We start from the raw sequence: 25,972 nt of genomic DNA, 5'->3' as shown, positions 1-25,972 counted from the left end.
CTTGGTGGGATAAACGAGCGGAGGAGATTGGATGATTGTGCCACTTTGAATCGTTTGTTTAAGAGTCTACTTTGTGTGTCAACTAACGCCTTCAAATTACGGAATTACCCCCGTCCTAAATTCACAAAGATTTAGATTTAGAAAGGTTCGCGAATCCGATTATTATCATTATCTTTTTAATATATAACTACCTAATTAGAGGCAATGATTATCTCACAAGATTCATGTGCACATATAATAGTTAAAATAATGACGAAAAATCAATAATATATATAGTTCGAATTTTGGAGGCTGGCTATATATTTGGTGAATCTTTCGAATGGATTTTGGTAAGTAACATAATAAAAAATTTTGCGCACAAGCTAGCCATCTTTCTTTAAAAATAAATAAATAAGTAAAACTTTAATCATCGTGACACTAAACATTAAGTGCATTATTCTTCCCTTGCCATTCAATCTCTCTCATATTTTGTAAACTTGAAGAAAAAGAAAGAATAACCATAAAATAGATTTAAAATATGGAATGCGTGTCCATTGATTTTTGAGGCACTGCCTTATTGGGCGCAGGTAATGATCGAAAAGGAAACAAAAAGAAGAAATAAGTACGAATAGTATTTTCATTAAATAGAAATGTGATTATATTTACATATGATTGTGCCAGCATGAGTTGCACATGTTTTCGTTGGTGTGAACAGCTCACCAAATATGGCCATCCATCGCCTTGTTTTATATTTTTTTAAAATGTGTAGCTTTTTTGTGGCCTAAAAATTATTATACTACAACCGACACTTCAATTGTGGGGTCTTTAGGTCACACGTTTTTCCATTTTAAGTTGGTACACAAGTATTCTCTATATATATGAGATAAAAATAAACACAATTAGAAACCACGTTCTTATTAATTCGAACATATGTAGAGCAATATCGAATATTGGACGATCCCATATCCTCTAAATCTTTGATTTGCAAGTTTACGCGTACTTTTTAGGCATTATCATAATGTAGGGCCAGCTATTGCGTGATTTTTATTAATGGTTTAAAAGATCATATACTAGTTAGCATACGACTTATAAATATGGTGCGGAATGTAATGATATTTTAAGTACATTAGTTTAGACAACACGAAGAAACTACTACGAATTAATAATGAAAATACGATAGGTACCCTAATGTGCTATGATAAAAAAAACAAAGAACTTGATTGAATGAAAAATTAGATATACTAAAAAATGAGATAGATCCGTTATTAAATATTATATGTAAAAATGTCGAATAAAACATATATATTGACTTTTTTTCATACCATTAATGGTTCCATTAAAAAGACCTATTTTGTTTCATTTCTCTAAATATTTGTAGTACAAATTTCTAAATAATATTATAAATTTGTACTTTTACTAAATGAAAACGAGAAATATGAAGAAGAAAAAAAAATCCATTTATTACGAAATAATGTCACATTATTGACAAGATATATTATTGATAAGATATAGATTAGGAGCTGAAATTGATTGTTAGTGTGCAGAAACAGCGCAAAATTAAATCAAAATGAAATCCAATCCAACTATGATGGTGCACAGGTGTCGCAGATCTATTTGATATCCGGAACCGAATCTAATATATTTGTGTCAAACTCAAATCCAAAGATGTAAAAGGAAATCGGTTTAAGTGACCTCAATCCAAGTCCAACTAATGAGGCAATGATCACTGAATCTCACAACTCACAGTAACAAGTTGATGAGAATCAATCACCCATGTTCCTTCCTGCCAATTCCATCTAGACATTATATTTAAATATTATAAATGGTCAAGTCTCTGAAGTTGGGTTGTGGTGGCTGGCTGCTAAGGAATGACGTCAGATTCAGAAAGATGAGAGAAATTAGATGAATGTAAAATGTTAGTTTGAATTTGGTCATCAACATTAACAATAACGTTACGTAGGTCAGTCACATGGACTCACGTTGGCCATAATTAATAAAAGTTATCCCTTCCGTTCCATGTTTATATGCAAATTGCAGCACCTCAAGAGGCCTACCCCCACCCAAACCCTAATTTTCGGGCTAAAAAAAAAAAAAAAATTCTAGTCTAAATTGATTTTTGGCCCCCTTCCTTCCCAAATCTGGATCCGCCACTAGGCATCCGTTGCTTTCTTAACAATAGATATTGATATATTCTTATATGAAGAAAATTGTGACAATTTTTATTTAAACTTAAAAAGAAATTTACTAAAAAAAATAAATATACTAAATTATTTAAGCTGTATTAAAGACAATAATTTGGACTATGAATAAAGTTCCAAAAGATTAAAATATGTTAATCAAATTATATATTATGAATTAATTAGATCAAAATAATATATTTAAGGGGTCCATTGGGAAAATAGCCAACGTTTGGTAAATCTTAAGTAAATAGTCATTTTCATATATTTACAGACGTAAATTTTAGATAAATAGTAATGTCAAACGTTGGTTATTTAGCAATGTCAAACGTTTTAGTTGACTATTTTCCTAATTTTTTTATATTTAAATAGTATGTTTAAACATACTTTTGCTTTTATTTTAGATTTCTTTATTGTGTTTGAGAGAGAGAGAGAGAGAAATTTTTGAAAAATCGTTCGTCCTCATCTACGTTACAATCACAATTTTTATCGTCATCTCTTCTCTTATTTTCGTCAGTCGAATTTGGCCTAACACTATTCATTTGGTGTAAATATTACAATCAATCATAGAGTTTTAAAGTTTTAATATTGGAGAACTCCAACTCTATTTATTAAATTTTAGAATTATCTATCGGAGATACTTTGAAAAACTTCTTTTGTAGCAAGGAAAAAAGAAACCAAGTTATTAGAATTGTAGTTTTCTTGTTTGACACAATATATCTTGGTAAAGTGCCGTGCTGACCATATTTTGCTAATGCACCGCTCTTTTCTGATTAATTCTCTGCTCTCCATCTCTACTCCCATGTCCTGCCCTCTAACCTATCGTCTTCAAGATTTATCATTTTCATTTCTTATTTTTATCAGAGAATACCTCATTTTATTTTTAGATTGCCTCAAATTTTAAAGTTTTTTCCTTGTATTTTAAAGAAGCTCCTTACACTCTTCTTCATCAAATACAGTCCCAATATTATATGATTGTTTGAAAATCTCCCTATTTATGTTACAATTTCCCTTGTTGTTTCCTCTTATAGCCTCGGTTGATTTGATGCGCTACAAACTGGTGCCAGATGGCGGAGGGAGAGAATAACGACATGATCAAGGAGGATAAAACTAGAGGGATGATTTTAGGCAACAACGTCAGCGAACAGAGGTATAGAGAAGTTGTGGTAGGGCCCACGATTATGTGTAGTGGGACCCACACAATTTTTCCTGCATTTGCCTACGTTATTGCGCTGACAGCTATCGGTACTCTAAAAAAAATGAAAGGCGACTCTTCCAGAGGAAGATGGAAAAGCCTTGAGAAAGAAAACCACGAAGAAGAGAATATAACTGGTGGAGAATAAAGACGAGGAAAAGTCATTTGTCTAGATTTTTATTAATAAATAGGGATTTTTTGAAAATAAGGATAAATTCACGAGCATCTTTAATGGTAAGCAAATACCATATTTGCTTAACTTGCCACATAAGAAATTTAAGCTACAACTAATTTAAGCAAATTTGTTCTCTATTGGTAAGCTAAATCACTCTCCTAGCTTAACTTTATCGTACATGTCAATAATTAATATTTTATTATTATTTTCTATTCAATTCTCACTTATTAAATAAATAAAAATAAAAAATTGGTCCATTTAATTTGCTAAGCTAGTAGCTTAGCTAGGCAAAGTAGCTTAGTTAAGCTAATAGGTAAAGTGCAAAATAATGATAAGCAACTAGCTTAAACCTTTTGCTAATTGCTAGCAAGTCCTCATAATTGTTAAGCTACAAACCATTAAAGATGCTCTAGGGTATTATTTTTACTCGTAAATTCACAAAAAATTATAAAATGGGTGATATTTGCGAGGATAAATTTTTTAAGGGGATGAATATACAAAAGGGAACTAGATGTGATATTTATTGGAAAAAGCTCTCACATTTCAATATAACCCAACGGATACGTATAATATATTTCCAAATAACTTTTACCAACAAAATATATGTAACATTGACAATCCAATTCTATTGCAATATCGGTTATCGACGGTGATACCAAATCATTACCAATATAGTGATAAAAAATTGAAGAACATGCATATTTTGCCGACGAAGACGTTGATATATCATTCATAACATTGTATAACTAATAATGATATTTTGTAATGGGCTACAAAATTAACCATTTGGATTTGTTTGTTTGTCTGCGCATTGTTCATTATTTGGCCAAGTTATAAGCCTATATAAACATATGAAAATAATAAGATTTATGAGGTCATTTGTCAATTGTATTATTATCAATTGATTCTGAAACCAAATTTCATGAGAAAAACTTTGAACGTTTGAGTTCATAACTGGTGAAAACATTTCAGGATATAGTTCAATATTCGTACGAAGGCTAGGAAATGAAAATATACACTTTGTAACAATATTTCAATAAACTAAGAAAAGGAAACAAGATTTCAAATCCAATCAAAGTGATAATCAAAGATTCTTGTGTGATGAATCTCTAGGGTGGAGGAAAACATCATCGGAGACAAAGCGCGTGGTATTAACGTAATCTTGAGGGCAATGAGCTGGCACTCCCGGCATGAGCAACCCAATTATCCTAAACAATCTAAGGAAACCGCCTTCTCTGAAGTCTGGCCCTTTTTTGTATGGAATGCTGAAACTTCTTAGTAGCTCGCCCCATGAGTTTATCATCATTGGTATTACATTTAATGGCGAAAAATAATTCTTGTTTGGTTCTTCATCAACAACCTAAGATCATAACATTAAAAAGTAAACCATTACATCATTTCTGTTCAAAATATATGAGTAAAATGAAATAATCGACGTACCTGGACTTGATAATTTCTGTCACTGTAGAGGCACGTCCCAAAATGCTTAAACATAAAAGATTTGTCGTCGTAAGGAAGGCGAGGAACCATATCGTTTCCATAGACAAACCTAAAATACCTAATATTGTGCTCAACCATTTCGCTCTTCATGAACTCTCCAAAAGCCGCATTTCCAACTCGAGGTTGTCCAAAGGTGTAGACACCTTCTAGTCTCTCGAGCAAAAACTTGTCATCGTGCCGAGCGAGAATGGCGGGGAAAAGAATTGCCAGCGCGCCACCAAGGCTATGACCGGTCAAAACAAACTTGGTTGCGTTGTTTTGTCGCACGAGGGCTTTTAGCCTGTCCCTAATGTCGTAGTAGGCCAACGGAATACGACCATCTTCTCTCGTAATCTCTTCGGGGAATCCGACGTTCTTTTGAAGTCCTAAGGCTTTCATGAAGCCTCCATGGATTTTTCCGACCCCCGGGATTTCGTACCACGACAAGTCAAAGTCAGAGCACCACGCATCAGCGTCAAAAGGTTCGGTTCCACGAAATGCCACCACGATAGTGTCATTTTCCCCGCCTACTTTGTCGCGCATCATGAAAGCTTGCGTCGTCGCTTTTTCTTGATAATCTGTAAAACATTAATTACTTACTGTTAATATTGTTTCATCTAATCTCTTGATTTTTTTTAATAAAAAAAAGAGAAAAAAAGTATCTACATTTGATACGATGGACCATGATTGCATCGCTATGTATAACTCTGTATTAATTAATAATGTATTAGGTTGAGATCATTAATGAAGTAGTATATTTTATCAATTCTTTGCTTGGGTCCATATATTATTCTTGTCACTAGGTCATGATTTGCTTAATATATTATTCAATTGGCAGGCGGCTCAGCTATAGAACATGTTTTGAATCTAGCTACATTATATCAATCGTGTGTAAAGTTGCTTACCATTCCAGTAGTCGTAAAATCCCAAGAATTCCATCTGTACAAAAAGTCGGGAATTAGTTAGTAAGTAGGGAATAGAAACACATAAATTGTTGTCTTTGAGATATGATGATAGGGACAAAATGGGTAATTAATAATAATAATAATAAAAAAAGGTACATACCTGCCAGTGGTTAGTAACGGTGTTTTGAACGTGGGCTTTGTTCTCGTAGGAGAGCTTGGAAGCCATCATAGACAGAGCGGCGTTGTATTTTGGATCTCCGCGTTTTATATTTGGATCCAATTTGGGTCTCTTGTCAATGCTTCCAATGAATGAATAGAACTCTGCCGACGCTCTATCCGGAATTACTGCTTTCCCTACACCCACCCACACACAACCATTTATTTTCTATATCCATTAGACAAGCTAATTATTTACAAATAAACTAGTTGAGTCAATCCATGGATTATAAATACGAGACTTCGCTTTGTTGGATTAGTGGCAATAGGCCAAAGCGTATAACTGTTTTCAATCTTGTATTATTAAAGGCTGCTATTGCCCAGTGGCTTTTCTTTTTTCTTGGACAAGTTCTGTTCTGTGTAATATTCAACCAATAATATATAGTTTTTATTATTTTTTATTATTTTTTTTTATAAGGGACCAATAATAGTTTGGTATGCGCTGGCTTTTTGGTTAGAAAAACAATAAATAACTGAAGATGATGAGTGATCGTGATTTTGTTTGTTTATCAAGTTTTTAGCCTTTCACGCCAACTAAAGGGCGTATTATATATTATGTAATACCCTACTTAATAACTAGGTTTGCATTAATACCCTAGCAATTGTGCTCTACTTTATCCACGCCAATAAAGAGTCACATATGTGTAAATATAACACATTAACTTCTATAATACAATCTGTAGAACACATTTACATTTATTATTGAAATGATTAATTATCTCCTAACTATATACATATTAGCATTTTATGATTTTAGCAGTGTCCAAGTTATGCAAAAAGTTACAACTACGTTAAAACTAAAATCAATTTTGTACGTACCTTGATGAGATGATACGCCGTTATATAAACTCTCTAAAAAAAGTCGTCATATAAATAAATATTTATATAAACTTCTGTTACCGGCTATTTGTATGAAATTAAATGATCATAAGCTAAATATGCAAACATATATACTTGGAGTAATGCACTTTTGAAAGAAATGTATAACTATAATACTATTTTTTGAGCTATGGGTAGTCATAATTTTGTTACTAATTAATAATGGATTAAATAATTAATTGAGTAATTAATGATTAAAAGAGTACATAGGCAGATTGTTTAATTGATAAGAGAGAAGAGCAGGGATGAAGAAGTTGAGACCTTGGATGGAATTGAGGATGAGTTTGAACAAGTTGCCATTGGAGAAGAGGACGTTGAGGGAGATTTCAATGGCGGATCCGACGGCGGCGAGAGGCTTGGCGGTGAAGAGAAGAGCCTTCTGGGCGGCGATGGAGAGGAATATGAGCCAGCGCCGCCCAAAGCTCTCCTCCGTCTGGGCCGACGAGTCCACAAAGTTCCTCTTCTCGAGATCGCTGGAAAACAGGATGTGGAGCAGATCAACCAACTTGACTTCTTCGGGCTTCAACACCATGAAACTGCTCGAGAAACCCTTGTCACAACTACCCGCCATGGCTATATATATATACCTTTCTTCTTCTTCTTCTTCTTCTTTTTTTCTGTCTAATAAGCCTCTCTTCGTGCCATGCAATTTATAGATGGAAAACACTTTTTTATCATTTCAGGGAACCTTCACTTCCCACCACGCCTAATCCATTTCTTATTTCTCCTTTTTTATATTATTATTCTTGGTCGTCCTTTTTTTTTAACATGGAGACATACTAAACTTCTGGTCATTAGAGATGTGCTGGAAAGCATATCAATTACTATTTAGTTAGTCTCCTTGAGGACTTTATTACTTCCCTTTTTTATATTACATATCATCACCAGTGCCAAAACATTATAAATTAATAAATAAAAATGGGAGCACATGATTCTTTTTTTTTTGGCTCGGAAGGGAGCACATGATTCTTATTTGATACCATTTATTCGTCGCACTAGTTTTTAAAGCCGTTAAAAATATTTGAAAGCAAAAGATGACTTTAAAAGACCGCTCTAGAAATATACTGATACGTTTACGAACAATATATCTGCTGAATTTGGTAGGAAATTTTTTGTAACTATATTATAATCATGAAAAAAAAAAAAAATATTGTTCATTATGGATAAATAAATACATTTATAAGCCCATTAGTCCGTAGTCCAACTTTGGAGCCTTATTATAATTACAAAACTATAAAAGAGCAATGGGGGATCTTATCTTATATATGTGGGCTCCTACACAACTTTCAAGGCCAGATTGAATTATATTGCACTTTTTTCTTATAATTTAGAAATTAGAAAAATACTATCAACTATATATATTTTCCTAGAATATATGTTGTGGTTACCGATTCTCTAGCAGGTCCGGTTTCTTTCTCCTCTCTTGCTACCCAAATCCTAAAAAAAAAAGCACATTACTCATATTAAAACATAGACAAACATCCCCACTAGTCAAACATATATTTACATTATAATTAGAATTAAGTACCAAAAAAAAAACATCTCCACCAGAACACATATTAAGTACCCAAAAAATAAAACACTAGACATGAGCATAGTGGTAGTGTTGTTGAGCTTGAATCGAATAACCTCAATTTGCCAACGAAAGTATTGTTTCCTTTGGACACGTCATCAGACTTCAGGGAGATTATGTAGTCTGTGCGAGTGGGGCATCTGCATTTCCAGACAGCCAGAATGAATTTTTCATCGTCAGTTGAAACTGAAAATTATGTTTTTTTTATGAAATTAAAATGCCATTACAATGTAGTTAGTTCAAGAAAGAAACATGAAAAAAATACTTGTTTCAGCGAGATAGGGAAAATGAGTTTCTCGGAGAGTTACGGTGATCTGACGATTTCCCTAAGAATCTTGCACCAGTTCCGACAGACCTCGACGCAAGAGACGACGTTCTGACGAAGAGGCCAGGCGTCCTCCGATGCCTTGATCCTCATGCAAACATCTCTTAGAAGCTCCGGCGGTATATTCACCCAGCAGTTCTACCTCATAGCGTTGCCGCGGTCTTTTTTAGGGCGTGACTTATGACGGAGAGTGGTTCTTGTTTTTTTTTTTTTGAAAGGCTGTTGTTGTTGGTGGTGGTAGTGAGTGTGGTAATGGTCTGAGAGAGAGAGAGAGAGAGAATTGAAGAAAAAAAAATAGAGAGAGGGTAAAAAAGTATTTACATTTGGCGCACTAGTATTTTTGTCCAAATTATATTTTTGGTGAAAAGTGAGAAAAATATTATGAAATGATAGTGCTTGCGATAATTTTTCTATATAGTTACGGATGTGAACATTTTACACCATTAAAACCAATCTTATTAATTAATTATTCGCTATAAACTTTATGAAACTGAAAACTTGTGACCACCGCATGGAAAACAATAAATTCCAAGAATACCGTCTATATATGGAACAAAACAAAAAGATATAAAGATATCGTAATACTTAAACAATATCATTGAGGTGATTATTCCAAAACTATAACTAATTATAAATTTTTTGACCAAAATCTAATAAGTGCTATTTATTCCGAAAGTATGATCATTTATTGACAATATTGTCAATTATATTAGGGGTTATTCCTATTCTATGACTTGTATCAAGATTTTAGACAAAAATCTACTAAACCCAAATAAATCCTAAACTATGACTACCTATTTTCACTAAATACAAAAATACTCTTACTTTTAATAACATTTGATTTTCTTTCTTATTTAATTATTTGACTTTCTTATTTTTATTTTTGGATTAATGGGATGGGTTATTCATGGAAATAAGGTTTGGGTTCAGCTCTCTTCCACTCTCTCTTTTCGTTTTTCAGTTCGTCATCTTTGTTTGGGTTCATCTTTGTTTTTTCAGTTTGTCTTTTCAGTTTAGGAATAGATGTTTTCATGAAAAAAATTTGATCATATTAAAAGTGTTTAAGTCGTTGAATTTATGTGGTTTTTGAAGTTAAAAAACAAAGAAAAAACGATTCTCAGGATTCGAGAACATTTTGAAAAGTTTATGAAAATTTATGGGTTTTCGTTGAAGATTTATTGACATTGATGTCAATAAATATGCATTTTTATTGACATTAATGTAAATAAATCTTCAACGTTTCTAGGTTTTCGTTGAAGATTTATTGACATTGATGTCAATAAAAATGCATATTTATTGACATCAATGTCAATAAATCTTCAACGATTCTGGAAATTCCTTTGAATATTTATTGACATTGATGTCAATAAATATGCATTTTTATTGACATTAATGTCAATAAATCTTCAACGATTATCGGAAATTCCTTTGATCTTCAACGATTATCGGAAATTCCTTTGAAGATTTATTGACATTGATGTAAAAAAATATGCATTTTTATTGACATCAATGTCAATAAATCTTCAACGAAAATCCAAAAAATTTCAGAAACTTTTCAAAATTATCCATAATCCCTAGAATTGTTTTTTCTTTGTTTTTTAACTTTAAAAACCACAGAAATTCTACGTACGCGGAATCCATGGCGGACTGTTCCGGCGGACACTTCGAGGTTGTCGCCGCCGGGATGACCATGGGTTGCTCTCCGGCGGCCATGACCGTCATTCCCAGGAGCTTCAGCATCGGAGATTCCGATGACCGTCGTTCTCGGGAGCTTCAGCGTTGTTCCCAGGAGCTTCAGCGTCGAAGATTCCCAGGAACTTCAGCGTCGGAGATTCCGATGACCGTCGTTCCCAGGAGCTTCAACAACGGAGTAATTTTGTAATGATGTTTGTTTTCATAATATAAACTAAATAATTATTTTTTTTATTATTAATTAACTAATAAAAATAAACTAAATATGAAGGATCAATATGTAATTACTCATTTCATTAAGTCATAGTTTATGATTTATTTGGGTTTAGTAGATTTTGGTCCAAAATCATGGTATAAGTCATAGAATAGGAATAATCCCATTATATTAATGCTAGCTTTTTGTGAAGCCCAACTAACCTTTGGCCCAAGACTGGATAGATCAGGCTCGAAGTTGTCGAACTTAAACAACAGCCCTTGAAGAGTAGTTTTTCAATGGGAAGGATAGTTGGTCACGATACATGGTCGTTTGTTCTATTATTTAAAAAAAAAAAAAAAAAAAAAAATTGACCATAAAATTCCTTAGTTAATAAATGACTCGACGAGCTAGTTGTTTCCAAATCAATATCACTTTTTCGTGTAAAAAAATGAGGAGCATTTTTTAATAAAAAAGTGAGTACATAAGTTTACTATTCTTAAAGTAAAAGCAATTATTCTTAATGTCATTTTTACTTTCTCAATGGTGCATGGTGTTATTGTCATTTTTCTGGTAGCTTTTCTGGACAGTCGATCACATTTTCGATCTGACACTCAAGAACTAATAAGTGACTTCTATGAAGAGACGTTAATGTAAAAAGACTATTTTGAAGAGGGAGGAATCCTCAATTTTATTTTAGGGAGGTTCTCATTTTTTTTCTCTATAATTATACTATAAATTTGTGAAAAAGCGCAACTCTATCTACAAGTGCAATACTTAATTGGGGGTAAAAAGGAAAGGAAAACCAAGGTTTTATAAAATCAAACTTAGACATGAGCCAGATTTACGATTAAGGTTGAGTGAATCCTTCGAAAAAAACCATGAAGGTTGATTATAGATTTATAGGTGTCTTTACGTACAATTCCAAACAGATAGATAACAATAATTGTATTGGCTTATAATCATGACCTGTGCTTGCAATGGCTGATGTCATTTCTTGATATTTTAACCAATTTTATTATCATTTCTCAATCTGTTGTTTTACCATTTTTTATTGCCAAATCGGTACTTTGTCTCATTTTTTTAGCGTTATTCAATTTCATATGTCCCATTTCGTGCTTGTTTTCAAATCAATACAATTTTTAGTGTAAAAATATGTGTAAATGTGGGACATTCCTAGAATAGACACTGTCATAAATTCTCAAGGATTGAGCTTTTGATTCTTATAGTTTAGTATGAAAAATTTTCAAGTTTTTTGGTGAACTATAATTATCAGAATATTAAAGTAATTTGCGATTATGAGAGTTTTCTTGTTTTTTTTTTCTTTGCCTTTTTTTATATAGTTGATAACTACATTTAAAAAAAATATTGTAAACGATCATTTTATTAAAAATTTCGTTTCTCTCTGTAAAGGCTTTGTGTTGTGGTTCTCGTCAGTGACGGAGTCAGAAAAGCCCATCAAGGGGGGCTAATTTGAAAAAAAAATTCAGGGGGGCTTGATTGTAAAAAATTTATAAAAATTGGGCAAAAAGTATAAATTTTCAAGGGAAAAAATGTAATTTTTTTAAAAATGGGCAAAAAGTGCAAAAAAAATTTTTTGAAAGGGGGCTTAAGCCCTTGCTGGGCCTATACTGGCTCCGTCATTGGTTCTCGTAGTAGTTCAATAGAGGGTTTTTGAAATTTTTTGAGTAAATTAATTGAGTAGAACGGTAAATTTAATTTATTCGTATGGGTTGACGATGTCTCATGCAGTAGACTATTTTTTTAATTAAATATTGGACTAATTATATTAAGAGAGAGGTGTGGTTAGAGACTACTTTAAGCTATCCTTTTTATTATTCAGTTTTGATAGCTTGATGATGATTGTTTTTATTATTATTCTTAGAAAAATCAACGCGCGTCGTGGGATGGAATGGGAGTGCTTTATTAATTTGTTGTTGTAGAACTTGTTGTATAATAGAAGAGAGAGGATTTTAATTAAAATAATAATATTTGGATGATAGGAATAGGATAAAATGGTGGTAGGGCTCACATTGGAGTGGTTCCAAGAAAACAGCAGAATCTGAGATATCTCTCTCTCAACATTTGTTAGAGTGTCGAATCGGAGAATCGGCTTTGATGCGTGCTTAAGTTATTACAATATCGTCCTTATGATACACGAATATACTTTTTTATTTGAAAAAAATAAAGAAAACTCTCTATCGAGCATCAAAATAATAGAATTCGCCAATTTGAACACAAATAATATCATTTTCCGTAGATTACAGTTAACAACACCGAAATCTGTTTCACATGATATGGATCATTATTCAAAACTTCTTACAAATTGACGTATAAAAACAAAAAGAGGTAAATTATTAAAGAAACAATAATAACTCCTTAATATGTCACTAATGGAGGTCTCTCAATAATAAAAATAGAAAGATAAAGACTAAAAAGGAATCGCACGGTATGTGGGTATGAAGAGAGAGATAAGTGGGTAGAGGATTGAATCACACTTTTTCGTTGTATATATATAGGTAGATAGAGCAATATATATATATATATATATGTAGAACATTGTGAAAGAGCTCTCTCTCTCTCTCTTGCGGGTAATTTTGAAGTAATAATAAAATGGAGGAGAAAGGGGGTTTCTCAAGCAGCCACTTGCTGTTGAAACCCGAGGAAGTAGGGTTTGTGGATCTGGTGAAGATCCTGTGGTCCAGAAGAGTCGGAGACAGCAAGTTCGTAGACTACTCGCCGTCGTGCAGGGACGAGGAGGAGGTGGCGGACTTGGGAGGGTTCCGGCGGAGATGGATGATTCTGATGTCGGTGCTGGCGCAGAAGATCATGCTCTCCACCGCCACGCCCATGCGCTGCTTCGGCTGGTGCGTCGAGATGTTCCTCAACCTCGTCTCCGCCAACAACAACATCGCTCGTCTCTTCCTCAACCTCTTCCAAGGCACTACTTTTTCTAACCATCCCTTTATTTATTCATTCATTCACTCTATCTTGACGCAAAATTAATTATCCCCTTCCAATTCCAACAACTATACTTTTCTTCACCCCAGTTATTGCGTACTTGACAAACTATTAAGGAAAGCATACAAAACCATCATAATCATTATCATCTACTGCATATGTTTATTTCATTATTATTAAGTCTAGCTGATCTGGCTTCTTTTTTTATTTTTTATTATTAAAACTAGTTCGTAATCTTACGATCGAAGCAGTATTGCATGGCTGTTAAGATCCGACAGCCATAACGTTTAATATATAGTCCAGCTCAAATCACATCTATCTAATAAATAAACTAATTTCAGTATTCAAGTGGTCTATAATATATAGCTGATTTTTTTCGCAATTTACTTTTATCTTAAAAATAATAACCCAATATTCAAAATACAGGATATTGAGCATATATATGTATGTATATGTTTCATCTTGTGTGAGTGATCACGTTACTATTAAACAAGAAACATACAGATCACATCAACGACTAATGTCTTCTCGTAAGTCTGCACTATTATTTCCTAGCGACAAACTATGTCACATCACACCTTATTGATGAGTCCCTCTCATATATATAGCAATATACGCATGTATAGTTACTAATTACTATAGTTATTTAAAAAAACTGAGGCCATATATACACCTACTAAAAACAAATAGATAAAGTGTATTATATATATATATATCACCGAAAATGCTACACCACAAATTAAAAAGTTGCTTGATTGAAGAAACTGATGGGAATATATATACATATATATATATATATATATATATATATATATATATATATCTCCACGTGACTCTTTGCTATCTGTGAAAATTGTGATTATTCCACATGTGCAATATTTGTTAGGTCAAATTAATTTCATCCACGCCTTGAAGTGTTATCACCACCTTTACATTTTTTTTAGTGTATATAACTGTTAAAGCATTAACTCATCATATACATATATAATTATGTATGTATGTAGTAGGAGTAGGACCAGCCCATAAAATATTATATATATATATATATATATATATATATATATATATAATAGTTATTCATTTACTAGTGGAATCCAAATAAAATAATCATGACCTTGTGGATCATTATTGCTTGGACACCTTCGTTCACACGTATTAGTGGTGTGAAAATCGTTGGTTCATTTAGACTAATTACTTACACTATTCTTCATTGAGAGGATGAAGGATTTAGATGTTAACATATATTGCTATTAGTACATATAACTATTAAGAGAAACTTATTTACCCTTAATTATCATTCATTATTTTTATAATTAATAAGCGACAATTTTTACATGTACTTTTTTTCACATATTGGAAAATGATCATGCATCTAGCTAAAATAAAACAAAAATTAATTGTTGGTGCGCAGGAAAAGTAGTGAAGCCAGATGAAACGTCAGAAAAGTTCGTGTCGTTTATAGGAAATATGGACAAACGGGTTAAGCTTGACGAGAGTATCAAATATGGTGACCCTAAATACTTCAGTGCTCTCTGTATGATGGCTTCTAAAGCCTCGTATGAGAATAACGCTTACATTCAAACCATCGTTAGGGATCATTGGAAGGTACGTACGTACACCATTAATCTCTACCGCCTTATTATTCCACTCAATAATATAGTTGACTCTACCTTGATCAGATGGAGTGTCTGGGAGTATATGACTTTTGGAATGGTAAGGGAAAAAAAAAAAGTAATTACTCTCGTTAACTAATGAATGAGTATATATATAATTGTGAAATGAAATATTATAATTATCAGACTATCAAGAGAAGGCTGCAACACAAGCGTTTGTGATGCGCGACAAGGGAGAGTCGGAGGAGCATGACGTCATCGTGGTGGCGTTCAGAGGGACTGAGCCTTTCAACGCCGAAGATTGGTGCTCCGATTTCGACATTTCATGGTACGGCATCTCCGGAGTCGGAAAGATCCACGGCGGATTCATGAAGGCCCTCGGTTTACGCAAAACCAAAGGATGGCCAAAAGAAGAAGAAAAAGAAGAAGAAGAAGTAGATGAAGAGAAGCGACGCCCCGCGGTGGCTTACTACGCAATAAGAGCAATGTTGAAGGAGCTTTTGAGCAAAAATGAGAAAGCAAAATTCGTGTTGACGGGTCACAGCCTGGGTGGGGCACTGGCAATCCTGTTTCCGACGATGTTGGTGCTTCACGACGAGTCGTTTTTGCTGGACAGGTTAGAGGGCGTTTACACTTTCGGACAACCCAGAGTTGGTAATGGCAAATTCGGTGACTTCATGACGAGGCATTTGAGAGACCACAATGTTCGATATCTACGCTTCGTATATGGCAATGACATGGTTCCCAGGTTGCCCTATGACGATAAGGATCTCATGTTCAAGCACTTTGGCACCTGTATCTACTTCAACAGACACTACCACGCAAAGGTATGTATATATGTTGTCTTCTGAATCAAAATTTATCATTTTTTAATTCATTACTATTTTGCAGATTGTTGATGAAGAACCAAACAAGAACTATTTTTCACCGCTCGGGGCCGTGCCAATGATGATCAATTCATTTCTAGAGTTGGTGAGAAGCTTCACAATATCGCGAAAGAAGGGAGCGGAGTTCAAAGAAGGTTCATTTATGAGGATTTTCAGAATTATAGGGCTCGTAATGCCGGGACTCCCAGCTCACAGCACTCAGGATTATGTTAACGCCACTCGCTTGGGATCCAAGGAAGTCTTTCTCATCTCCCAACAAAATGTTGTTTCACAAGAAGATGTCTAAACCATCCCATCTCTTCTTCACTTCCATGTTTTATGCATATATATTTCACAATCATTTATATGTTTCAAATAAAACATGTTATCTTCCTTGTTCAAATTATCAATTTTTAGATGGTCGAAAAATTGTCTAGTAGAGCCATGAGTTATTTTGCTCTATTAATTATTAGATCATTTCTACCGCTCAATGGAACCATGAGATCCTTATATATTTAACTAATTATTCATCCAAGTAGTTGCATATGATATATGTATCCATAATTACAATATACTAAACTAGTACATAAGTAGAAGTCAAGGGTAGCAAACGCTTTCAAAAAAATCAACACCTATCTTCTTCTTAAAGAATGAAATTTGAACATCATTTAGATCTTTAAAGCCTAATCCATCTATATTTATTTGCATATATTTCAAAATCCGATCCCCTATTTACAATGAATGAAAGTGAAAAAAAAAAACAGTAAGGACAAAATTTAATCTACCACTTTGCCTAATAATGAGATATAATGTAAATAATTAAAGATAAGAAGAGTAAATCTGAGTGTGTCCCTGTCTTTTGTCTCGTTTTTTTGTTGTTTTTTCACTTGTATAATTGAAAGGCGAAAACTAAGACTCTAATTCATTAGAGTAACTTAAAAAACAACCAAACACAAATTGATACAATCTCAAAACAAAATGTTCACACATTAAAATCAGGGTTCGTACACACACACATTTCAAACACCAAGAATTCGAGATCCAAAAAATAAGAAATTTTTACTCGTGAACATAATTGCTACAAATTTGACATATTCATACAATTACTTATCAAGGATAATCCCACATCGATTGGGTATTACGATCCTGAGCTTTTTATAAGGCTTGTGGGTTACTGCTCTAATTACCAAATTTTTGGTTTTAGATGGAACCCCACACCTTTAAGATGGTATTAAATCAATTCATTCCAGTTTTGTAAGAAAAAGAGTTTATGTAGATTGCTAACAAGATATTATAATTTATAAGTATGATTTGGATGACAATAACTACTTTAAAAATAACCCATAATTTAAATTTACAGTTTCGGAGCTCTTCTTGTTTTCACAGCTTTGAACCAACATGTTCAAAAAAATCATAACCAATCTTATTAACTCCAATCTTATAGTTAATGGATTTACATGTTTTTGAACTCTATAGAAAGCTTAAATCTATATTTCAATAAAAATAACACTATAAATTATTATTTATATATCGTATCAGACTGTATACATTTGTTTATTCAGGCTGTGCAATTAGAATTTGTACCTACATAAATTACGAATTCAGTCATCTTTTTTTGCTAATCTAGAACAAAAAAATAAATCAATAATGAAAAGAAAATATGAAGAGGGTATTTTGTTAAAACAAACCTTTTACAAATAAATTTCTCTTAATTATTTGTTACAAAAAAATTTCTCTTAATTATTTGACATCTGGAAACGTATTTAGCCGGAGCCGAAGCGATTCCAGAGCAACAAAAAGGAGAGGAAAAAAAAAAATCAACGCACGCACGACCCCGATCGTTTCCAGGCCGCCGTGACTCTCTTCATCTCACGGTTGGATTTTGAATGTTTTTAGGGTTTTTAATCGGATTTTTGTTTAGCAAAATCAAGCTGCGGTGGTATTGACGTATGCGGTGCGGTGTGGCTGAAAAAGAAAGAAAAACAAAACAAAATCTCGGCCGCTCGAGATTTTGTTGTGTCAAGTAATAAATCGATACATTTTTCTTGACATAATGGGAATGTCATCTGATAATATTCATGGACTAGTTCTCGCGGTTTCTTCAAGCATATTTATAGGCTCTAGCTTTATAATCAAGAAGAAAGGTCTCATAAAGGCTGGCAATACTGGGACCAGAGCAGGTTTGAAATTCATATCATCATATTTCATTGTAAATTACTCATAGCCTTTTGGTCCCACAACAACTCCAAGTTGTTTCTTTCTGTATGCCATCTTCACATCATATTTATTCTAAAATAATGTGTCACTGTTCATTATTTTGTCACTGTGAAATAAAGTTTCAAAAATTTTGTTTCAAGAGTATCTTGTAAATATATCTATCCATTGATTAACATAATCCGAGGGACGGAATTATGCTTCAATTGTCTCTTTTTCGGATGATGTAACATTTTTTTTTTTGTATTTTTTATGAATGTATGATTCAGGGGTCGGAGGATTTTCGTACTTGCACGAACCGCTATGGTGGGCCGGGATGATAGCTAGTGAGTTTAACATTCCAATACAGATATAGCTCTATAAGAAGTTCATTTGGATACAAATTTTTATTTTTTTTCCTCAGTGATTGTTGGGGAAATAGCGAATTTTGCAGCGTACGCTTATGCTCCGGCGATTCTCGTAACCCCTCTTGGGGCTCTAAGCATCATTTTCAGGTTCGATATACGGTTGCGTTTCGTCTTGTTTTCCTCGCTATTTTATTTTTTTTAAATTTTGTTTAAATGTGAGACCGGGTTTTGATATGCAGTGCAGTGCTTGCTCATTTCATTCTAAAGGAAAAGTTGCACATTTTTGGCGTGCTCGGTTGTGTTCTCTGCATGGTCGGCTCGACCAGCATCGTTTTGCACGCTCCGCAAGAAAAGACAATCGACTCTGTTAAGCAAGTTTGGCAACTCGCCACCGAGCCAGGTATTAGGTTCAGTTTCACCCTTTTGTTTCGAGTTTTTGGTAATGAAATGAATAATCTAAGACTACGTAAGATCAAACAGGCTTCCTAGTCTACACGGGCATAATCGTGGTCGCGGTCGGAGTTATGATATTCTACTACGAGCCGCGATACGGGAGATCTCACTTGGTCGTCTACGTCGGAATTTGTTCTCTCATGGGCTCTCTAACGGTTTGTTCTTGGCTTTTTTTCTTCTTCTGTTGGTCCTCGCGTACACAAAACTCGGGTTTGGTGTTTCAGGTGATGAGCGTGAAAGCTCTGAGCATGGCTTTGAAGCTGACGTTCGAGGGGTCGAACCAGTTCGTGTATTACCAAACGTGGATCTTCACTACGGTTGTGGTGGTTTGTTGTCTATTGCAGATTAACTATTTGAACAGGGTGGGATATTTTTTTATTTTGATTTTTTTGTTGCATAGAAGTCTCTATAAATTAAAATTTGGTTTTAAAAAAGAAAAAATTGCGGTGTAGGCGTTGGACACTTTCAACACAGCCGTTGTGTCCCCGGTCTACTACGTCATGTTCACGTCTTTCACCATCCTCGCCAGCATGATCATGTTTAAGGTGATACATCTTTTTAATCGATTATATTTTTTTTTCCCTTCACTTTGTTTACGGAGCCAGGAATTGTAGTCACGGGACAAATTTGAAAAACAAAATCAGAGGGGTCATGTATGAAAAAAAATCATATAATTTTGGCGTACAAATGTGAAATTTGTGGAATATATGCCACCCCTGGTCCTTATCTGGCTCCACCACTGCCTGTGGTCCTTGAATTTTTTCGGGTTTGGCAGATTGCCCCTTTATTCTTTTTCACCCCGCAACTTTGAAAGCGGGTTTGAGGTGAGTAGGGAAAAGGGTGATGGTCATTTTTATTTTTAATTTTTTAATTTTTGCAAATAAACCCTTTTCAAATGCAAATTTCATAAATTTCAAAGGTTTTTTTTATTTTTTTTGGCAGGACTGGGACTCGCAAAACGGGTCGCAAATAGCGACGCAGTTGTGCGGTTTTGTCACGATTTTGTCGGGCACTTTTCTACTCCACAAAACAAAGGACATGGGATACACAACCCCTGCTGCGTCCCCGGTCTTTTTGAGTCCTAGTCAGCGCGGTGAGAATCCGAGAAGTCCCGGCTCGTCTCCATCGATATCGATATCGACGTTTAATCATCACTAGCCTTTTTTTTTTCCCTTCTCTTTTACGAGGTTGTAGGGGTTTCTAGTGATGCTGACAAAAGATAGAAAGTAAGTGGGAACATAAAAAGATGGTATTCTTTAATTTTTACAAAGTGTTGGGAAAGGTATTGTCTAATTTTTTTTTTATAAAAAGAATAAGCATGTGTTTTCTTTAGCTTTTGAAATATTTATTTATTTATTTGGAAAGAGAGCACCTTTTATTAATTAATCCCAGCCAAATCAGGTGAAACAAGATTTTCAATAGACAGTCACGGTTTCAGGTTCGAGGATAAAAAACAAACGAGCGAGAGACACTGTCCCTCCTTCGAGATTAGCAGTCTCTCAAAGTTGAGACCAACATGTTACTCTAAACCATCCCATCTCTTCTTCACTTCCATGTTTTATGCATAACTCAGTCATTTATATGTTTCAAATTTAACATGTTATCTTGCTTGTTCAAATCATCAATTTTATTTATCATCGTAGGGTTCTTATTGTTGAACCTTAACGCTTCATGACTTCTAACGCAAGCAACATATTTGAATTGCCAATAACCGAATGAACACAACACACACAATAGAGAAGATGACTTCACTAGTTGGCGGTGACTCAAGAAGACCGGAACTTCTTAGTACAATTACAATCTATAGAGATCACTCGTCCACTCTCACATAGATTCTCACAAAACAACTACAATCTACAGAGATCGCTCGTCCACAAACTAGCTAAAATATATATCATTAAAAAAATTTGACATTAAATAATTTATCACTTTCATAAAATTAAGTGGCATAGTAAATATTTTTTATTATTGAAAACTAATATAGTGTAAATTTTAACTCATTTGTTTATTAATTCTAGACAAAATTGGACTATTTTATAAATCAATTACATTTTGTTGACTATTAAAGCAATAACTTCCTTAAAAAAGTAGTGTAATTTTGTTTTGACTTTTTTCTTTTCTTTTTCTCTTATGAAAAGTGTACTTATCATTTTACTAATGTACGAAGTTTAAATCGGATAAATCTAACGCTATTTTGTATGCTCTTTTTTCTAAGCTATAGAGTCTGATTTTACGTCATTGTTTCAATTTCCAGCAAAGAAAAAAAAAAGAAAAATTAGTCGATCTAAGCCACATCAAACGTTGCAATTGTAATCTAGCCAACGTTTCGTTTAATTTTCGAATCTAGCCAAATTTGATGACGTATCATATTTATCAAAGATGGTATTTACTATATTAGCCTTGGTTTGGTTTCAAAAATACTAGCCCACGTTTTGAAACTTGGTTTTGTAGCCGAATTTGTTATATTCGGTTTATATTTCGAATTTTAAAAAAAAATTATATACTTGGCAAAGTTGGTTATTGAGCGTTTTTTTCTTTAATGAATATTATAGCCGTGTAAGCAAATACAGTGTAAATGTTCGTAATTTTTTGTTAATCTCCGTTGCTTTGTTAATTTCTGTTAATTATGATAAATTTACATATGTGCAGGTAGAGCCGATTTCTTTCATTTCCTTTGATACGCATTTAATACAGTATTTTTGTTTTCCAAATTTATTTTCTAATTTTGAACGAGATTTTATCATAATTACGTGTATTCATTATCTTGTTTGACTTATTCAATCAAATAAATATTTCCTTTCCCTTTTAATTACATCACCGAATCTCATATTATGAATTCAAAAAGCTGAAATTAAATTGCTGAAATTATAGCAGTGTAAGCAAATACCGTGTAAATGTTTGTAAATTTTTGTCAATCTCTACTGATTTGTTAATATATGTTAATTATGGTAAATTTTTTGTGCATTTATTGCATTAAATTTTTTATTTTAATTACATCACCGAATCTCCTATTAAATTAGCTAAATATCCAATTAAATTGCGAAAAAATATGAAATTAATTGACTGTATACAATTCAAACCGATCAAACGTGGGCTAGTATTTTGATCAAGTAAGTATAAGAAAAAGGGTAAATTAGGTATTTTATATCCGTAAATTTCAGTAAATGGCTAGATTGCAAAATTTACCAAACGTTGGCTAGATTCCAAAAACCATGTTTCAAAATTACTACGTTGCTAGTTTACCAAAAAAAAAATGGCCATTTTTTCTAAGCTAAGAAATTATGATTCGACTACTTAAATTTAAAGTGCATTACAAAGAGCATCTCGATGCACCAAATGAGTTGCGATCTCTTAATTTTCCACTTGTTTAGCGGAGACTATATCTCGAATTAATTTGACCGATTAATCATTGAAAAATTTGAAGTATTGGTGCTACATTACCAAATAGCCGTTTACTGAATTAACCGGGCAAAAGTATGATATATCATTCTAACTTTACTTCTTCAGATTTTTTTTAAATTTTTTTTTATATTGATATATCATACTCACTGTCTATAATATTATGTTGAAATTTGGTCTATTTCTTGAACTGGCCTAAATTTTGAAGGGTACATTCGGAACCTTTTTCTGTTTGTGTATTTTGGGCCGAAAAGCAATTTAGTTTGGGCCTCCAATTAAGAGATATACGCGGATGTGCCTGAGCGTGAAACTCACACGGACGCTTCTTCCACCTTTGTTCTTGTACTTGTCGGTCTCGGAGATTGAGAGTTTCCATTTCACATATTGGAAATTTCCCTCGGATTACGACCAAGGTCAGTCAGCTTCGAGCGTCTCAATTTGAGCAGGTTTTTCCTTCCGAGTTCATGGCTTACTGAGAAGAAATGAAAAGTATGGTTAAGAGTCAGATTTGGCATTCGAAGATTTTGTGTGAGAAAGAGGTGTGCTTGTTATTATCATGTGCAGGGAGAGGCAAGGATAGTGTGAGATTTAAGAGAGAGTGTGGTTGAGAGAAGAGAGATTTACTTTTTGAGTGTTTAGGGTTTCGCTTCATTTTTAGGTCTGAATCTCATGGATCGCAAGCTCGTGGTAAGCTAAGCTCTCTTCTACTTCTACTCTCGGTTTCAAATTCGTAGCTCCACTGGATTTCATTTCATTTCATTTCCGGTGGATTTCATAGGTTTTGGGGATTCCGTGGGACATCGATACGGATGGACTGAAAGAGTATATGAGCAAGTATGGCGAGTTGGAGGATTGTATTGTCATGAAGGTTTGCTCGGATGCCCTTGTTTTCTATCACAATTTCCTTTAAAACCAGTATTTTACAGATTTCTTTCCATTGTTCGTGTTGACAGGAGCGATCATCAGGGCGGTCTCGTGGATTTGGGTACGTGACATTTCTGTCAGAGGAAGATGCTAAGGTGATCGATTTTGCGTTGATGATAATTTAACCAGTTCATGATGATTTAGTATTTGTATTTAACTGTGTATGCGTTTGGTATCATAGCACGTATTGACGGTCGAGCACTCCCTCGGTAACAGGATGTTGGAGGTCAAAGTGGCTACTCCAAAGGTAGTCATAATCATGTAATACAACATCTTAAACTGGTTTTAGTTTAAGAAAATAAAATTGAATGTGTGTGATTATTGTGAAGGAGGAGATGAGAGTGCCATCGAAGAAAGTGACCAGGATATTTGTGGCGAGAATCCCACAATCGGTGACAAAATCCACGTTCCAGAGGTTGTCGTTCTCTCTCTCTTCCTCTCTTGGAAAGAATTTTACCATGTCTCTCGAGATGTAATGTTAATTTTTTTTGCAGTCATTTTGAAAAGTACGGCGAGATAACTGACTTGTACATGCCAAAGGTATTCAATGTTGCCGGTTGATCGATAACGAATAGATACATCTGATGTTTATTATAATTTGTATTTTGATTTGATGGGTGTACAGGATCAAGGATCGACCAGTCATCGTGGAATTGGTTTCATCACATATGCTAAATCAGGTTAGGTCTGTTTGCGTACGAGTGTAGTGGCGGTGAGTGGAGAATGAACGGAGGAGCGTGTATGTTTGTTTACAGAATCGGTGGACAATCTGATGAGCGAAAGTCACGAGTTGGGGGGCTCGGCTGTAGTGGTTGACCGAGCAACACCCAAGGAAGAGGAAGGGAAGGGAATGGGAATGGGAATGGGAATGGGAGGTCGAGAAAGGGAGAGAATGCCGCCACATCAGCATCTGCCACATCAGCAAGGCGGCGGGTACGGAGCGTACAACGCGTACATAACGGCGGCCACTCGGTACGCCGCCCTGGGCGCCCCCACGATGTACGACCACCCGCCGCCGCCGCTGTACGCCCCTCCTCGCGGAAAGAAGATCTTTGTGGGGCGGCTTCCTCAAGAAGCAACCATCGAAGCCCTTCGCCAATACTTTGGTCGGTTTGGCCGCATACTCGACGTCTATCTTCCCAGGGTGGCTACCTCAGACAAACTTACTTGAGATATAGAAACAAAAGGATTTGAATCTTTGATTCTAAATGATAGTGATGTTGCTTTGGTAGGATCCGAAGCGATCGGGCCACAGAGGTTTCGGATTCGTGACGTTTGCGGACGACGGGGTGGCGGACCGTGTGTCTCGCAGGTCGCACGAGATATGCGGTCACCAGGTACTTCTAATTATAAACAAGGAATAATGTGAGAATGTATGTGCTTTGAGTTTGAATGCTGAGATATGAATCAGGTAGCGATAGACACGGCGACGCCCGTTGAGGATGGCGGAGGGGGGAATGAGTATACGCAGCAGCAGGCGGGCCCCATGCGCCCCTATGTTGGGGCCGCCCGCATGAATCTTGATTTCGACGATGTCAGTATCTATTATCATCATCCTCTTCCTAGTTTATAATAATGATAATATCATATAACCCGATACTTGGTGGTGATGTGGCAGTGGAATTATGGAATCGGGAGCGGAAGACCTTCCAGATCCGAGTGGAGGTACCGGCCGTACTGAACCCACCAGTTAACGTTTCATTTTCAATATTTATTTGTTGTCATAATTAGCACCGGCTGTGTATGGATTCCTGCTATATGATCACCATTACGGTTTGTTGAATTTAGTTCAGACTATAATATGAACATTTGCCGCCTATGTTTTTCAATTAAGTCTGGGTAATCTGAAGGAGACTGGCTTCTATTCAGCCTGCTTCATAGTGGGCCGCGCTTGGATTTGGAGAGGCCAGGCCCGAGTGACCAAGTTCTGGAGTCGCTCACTGGTCACGACAAAAAAAATCAGAGATTATTTCTAAATTACGACATCTTCAATACTTTTAGACAAAAATCTAATATGTTAAAATTAATCCAAAAGTATGATTTTTTTTTTTTTTTTTAATATTTGTTGGTACAAAACTACTTTTAATAAAATATCATTTTTTTTATATTTCGTATGTTAAAATTTATTTTATTTACACGATCGTCGATGATCTATTTCTTTCATCAATTTTGGTATATCATCCATTGTTGATGTTGAAAATCAACAATTATACATTCGAAATCAATCTCATTTCGATCCTCTCTCCATTTACTAATGATGATTTAGGTTTATTTGTTATGACTTTAACTTTATGGTTTGAGTTTGGGTTTTGGTGTTTCTTTGTTATTTTGGAGGGGAAGAAGAAGAAAAAAATCATGACGGAGAATAAGAGGAATTGACGTGCAAGCGAAGAGAAAGAGAGAGAGA

The 25,972-nt window shown here is 34.5% G+C and overlaps 4 protein-coding genes across 6 annotated transcripts; 3 read left to right on the top strand and 1 right to left on the bottom strand.

The window, feature by feature from the left end:
- Positions 1-4,444: 4,444 nt before the first annotated feature.
- On the bottom strand, positions 4,445-7,826 carry LOC149398893 (triacylglycerol lipase OBL1-like). Its single transcript, XM_089612398.1, has 5 exons — positions 7,267-7,826; positions 6,071-6,264; positions 5,911-5,944; positions 4,967-5,583; positions 4,445-4,886 (listed from the first exon to the last, which is right to left on the bottom strand). Exons 1-5 carry the CDS (start codon positions 7,574-7,576, stop codon positions 4,611-4,613), a joined length of 1,431 nt encoding a protein of 476 aa, XP_089468524.1. The 5' UTR covers positions 7,577-7,826; the 3' UTR covers positions 4,445-4,610.
- Positions 7,827-13,332: 5,506 nt separating this feature from the next.
- Positions 13,333-16,762, top strand: LOC149398892 (triacylglycerol lipase OBL1-like). The gene is made up of 5 exons (XM_089612549.1): positions 13,333-13,729; positions 15,161-15,354; positions 15,429-15,462; positions 15,549-16,189; positions 16,254-16,762. Exons 1-5 carry the CDS (start codon positions 13,402-13,404, stop codon positions 16,533-16,535), a joined length of 1,479 nt encoding a protein of 492 aa, XP_089468675.1. The 5' UTR covers positions 13,333-13,401; the 3' UTR covers positions 16,536-16,762.
- Positions 16,763-18,198: 1,436 nt separating this feature from the next.
- On the top strand, positions 18,199-20,599 carry LOC149398891 (putative magnesium transporter NIPA1). Of its 3 annotated transcripts, none has more exons than XM_089613181.1 (8): positions 18,199-18,408; positions 18,712-18,768; positions 18,846-18,936; positions 19,029-19,189; positions 19,270-19,397; positions 19,467-19,604; positions 19,695-19,787; positions 20,185-20,599. In XM_089613181.1, exons 1-8 carry the CDS (start codon positions 18,282-18,284, stop codon positions 20,398-20,400), a joined length of 1,011 nt encoding a protein of 336 aa, XP_089469307.1. In that variant the 5' UTR covers positions 18,199-18,281; the 3' UTR covers positions 20,401-20,599. The 3 variants fall into 3 exon arrangements, with proteins under 3 accessions (XP_089469307.1, XP_089469306.1, XP_089469305.1); XM_089613180.1 differs by having other exon boundaries at positions 19,261-19,397; XM_089613179.1 differs by having other exon boundaries at positions 19,270-19,604.
- A 2,334-nt stretch (positions 20,600-22,933) lies between these two features.
- LOC149398890 (RNA-binding (RRM/RBD/RNP motifs) family protein) lies at positions 22,934-25,382 on the top strand. The gene is made up of 11 exons (XM_089612793.1): positions 22,934-23,328; positions 23,420-23,509; positions 23,595-23,660; positions 23,747-23,812; positions 23,895-23,980; positions 24,060-24,105; positions 24,191-24,245; positions 24,321-24,709; positions 24,798-24,902; positions 24,977-25,099; positions 25,184-25,382. Exons 1-11 carry the CDS (start codon positions 23,311-23,313, stop codon positions 25,244-25,246), a joined length of 1,107 nt encoding a protein of 368 aa, XP_089468919.1. The 5' UTR covers positions 22,934-23,310; the 3' UTR covers positions 25,247-25,382.
- The last annotated feature ends 590 nt before the right edge of the window (positions 25,383-25,972 follow it).

This window comes from Urtica dioica, chromosome 4, assembly GCF_054948205.1.
Source record: "Urtica dioica subsp. dioica isolate 48M chromosome 4, U.dioica_male_clone48M_v1_H2, whole genome shotgun sequence".
Lineage (NCBI taxonomy): Eukaryota > Viridiplantae > Streptophyta > Magnoliopsida > Rosales > Urticaceae > Urtica > Urtica dioica.
This window is presented reverse-complemented; position numbering and strand designations above follow the sequence as displayed.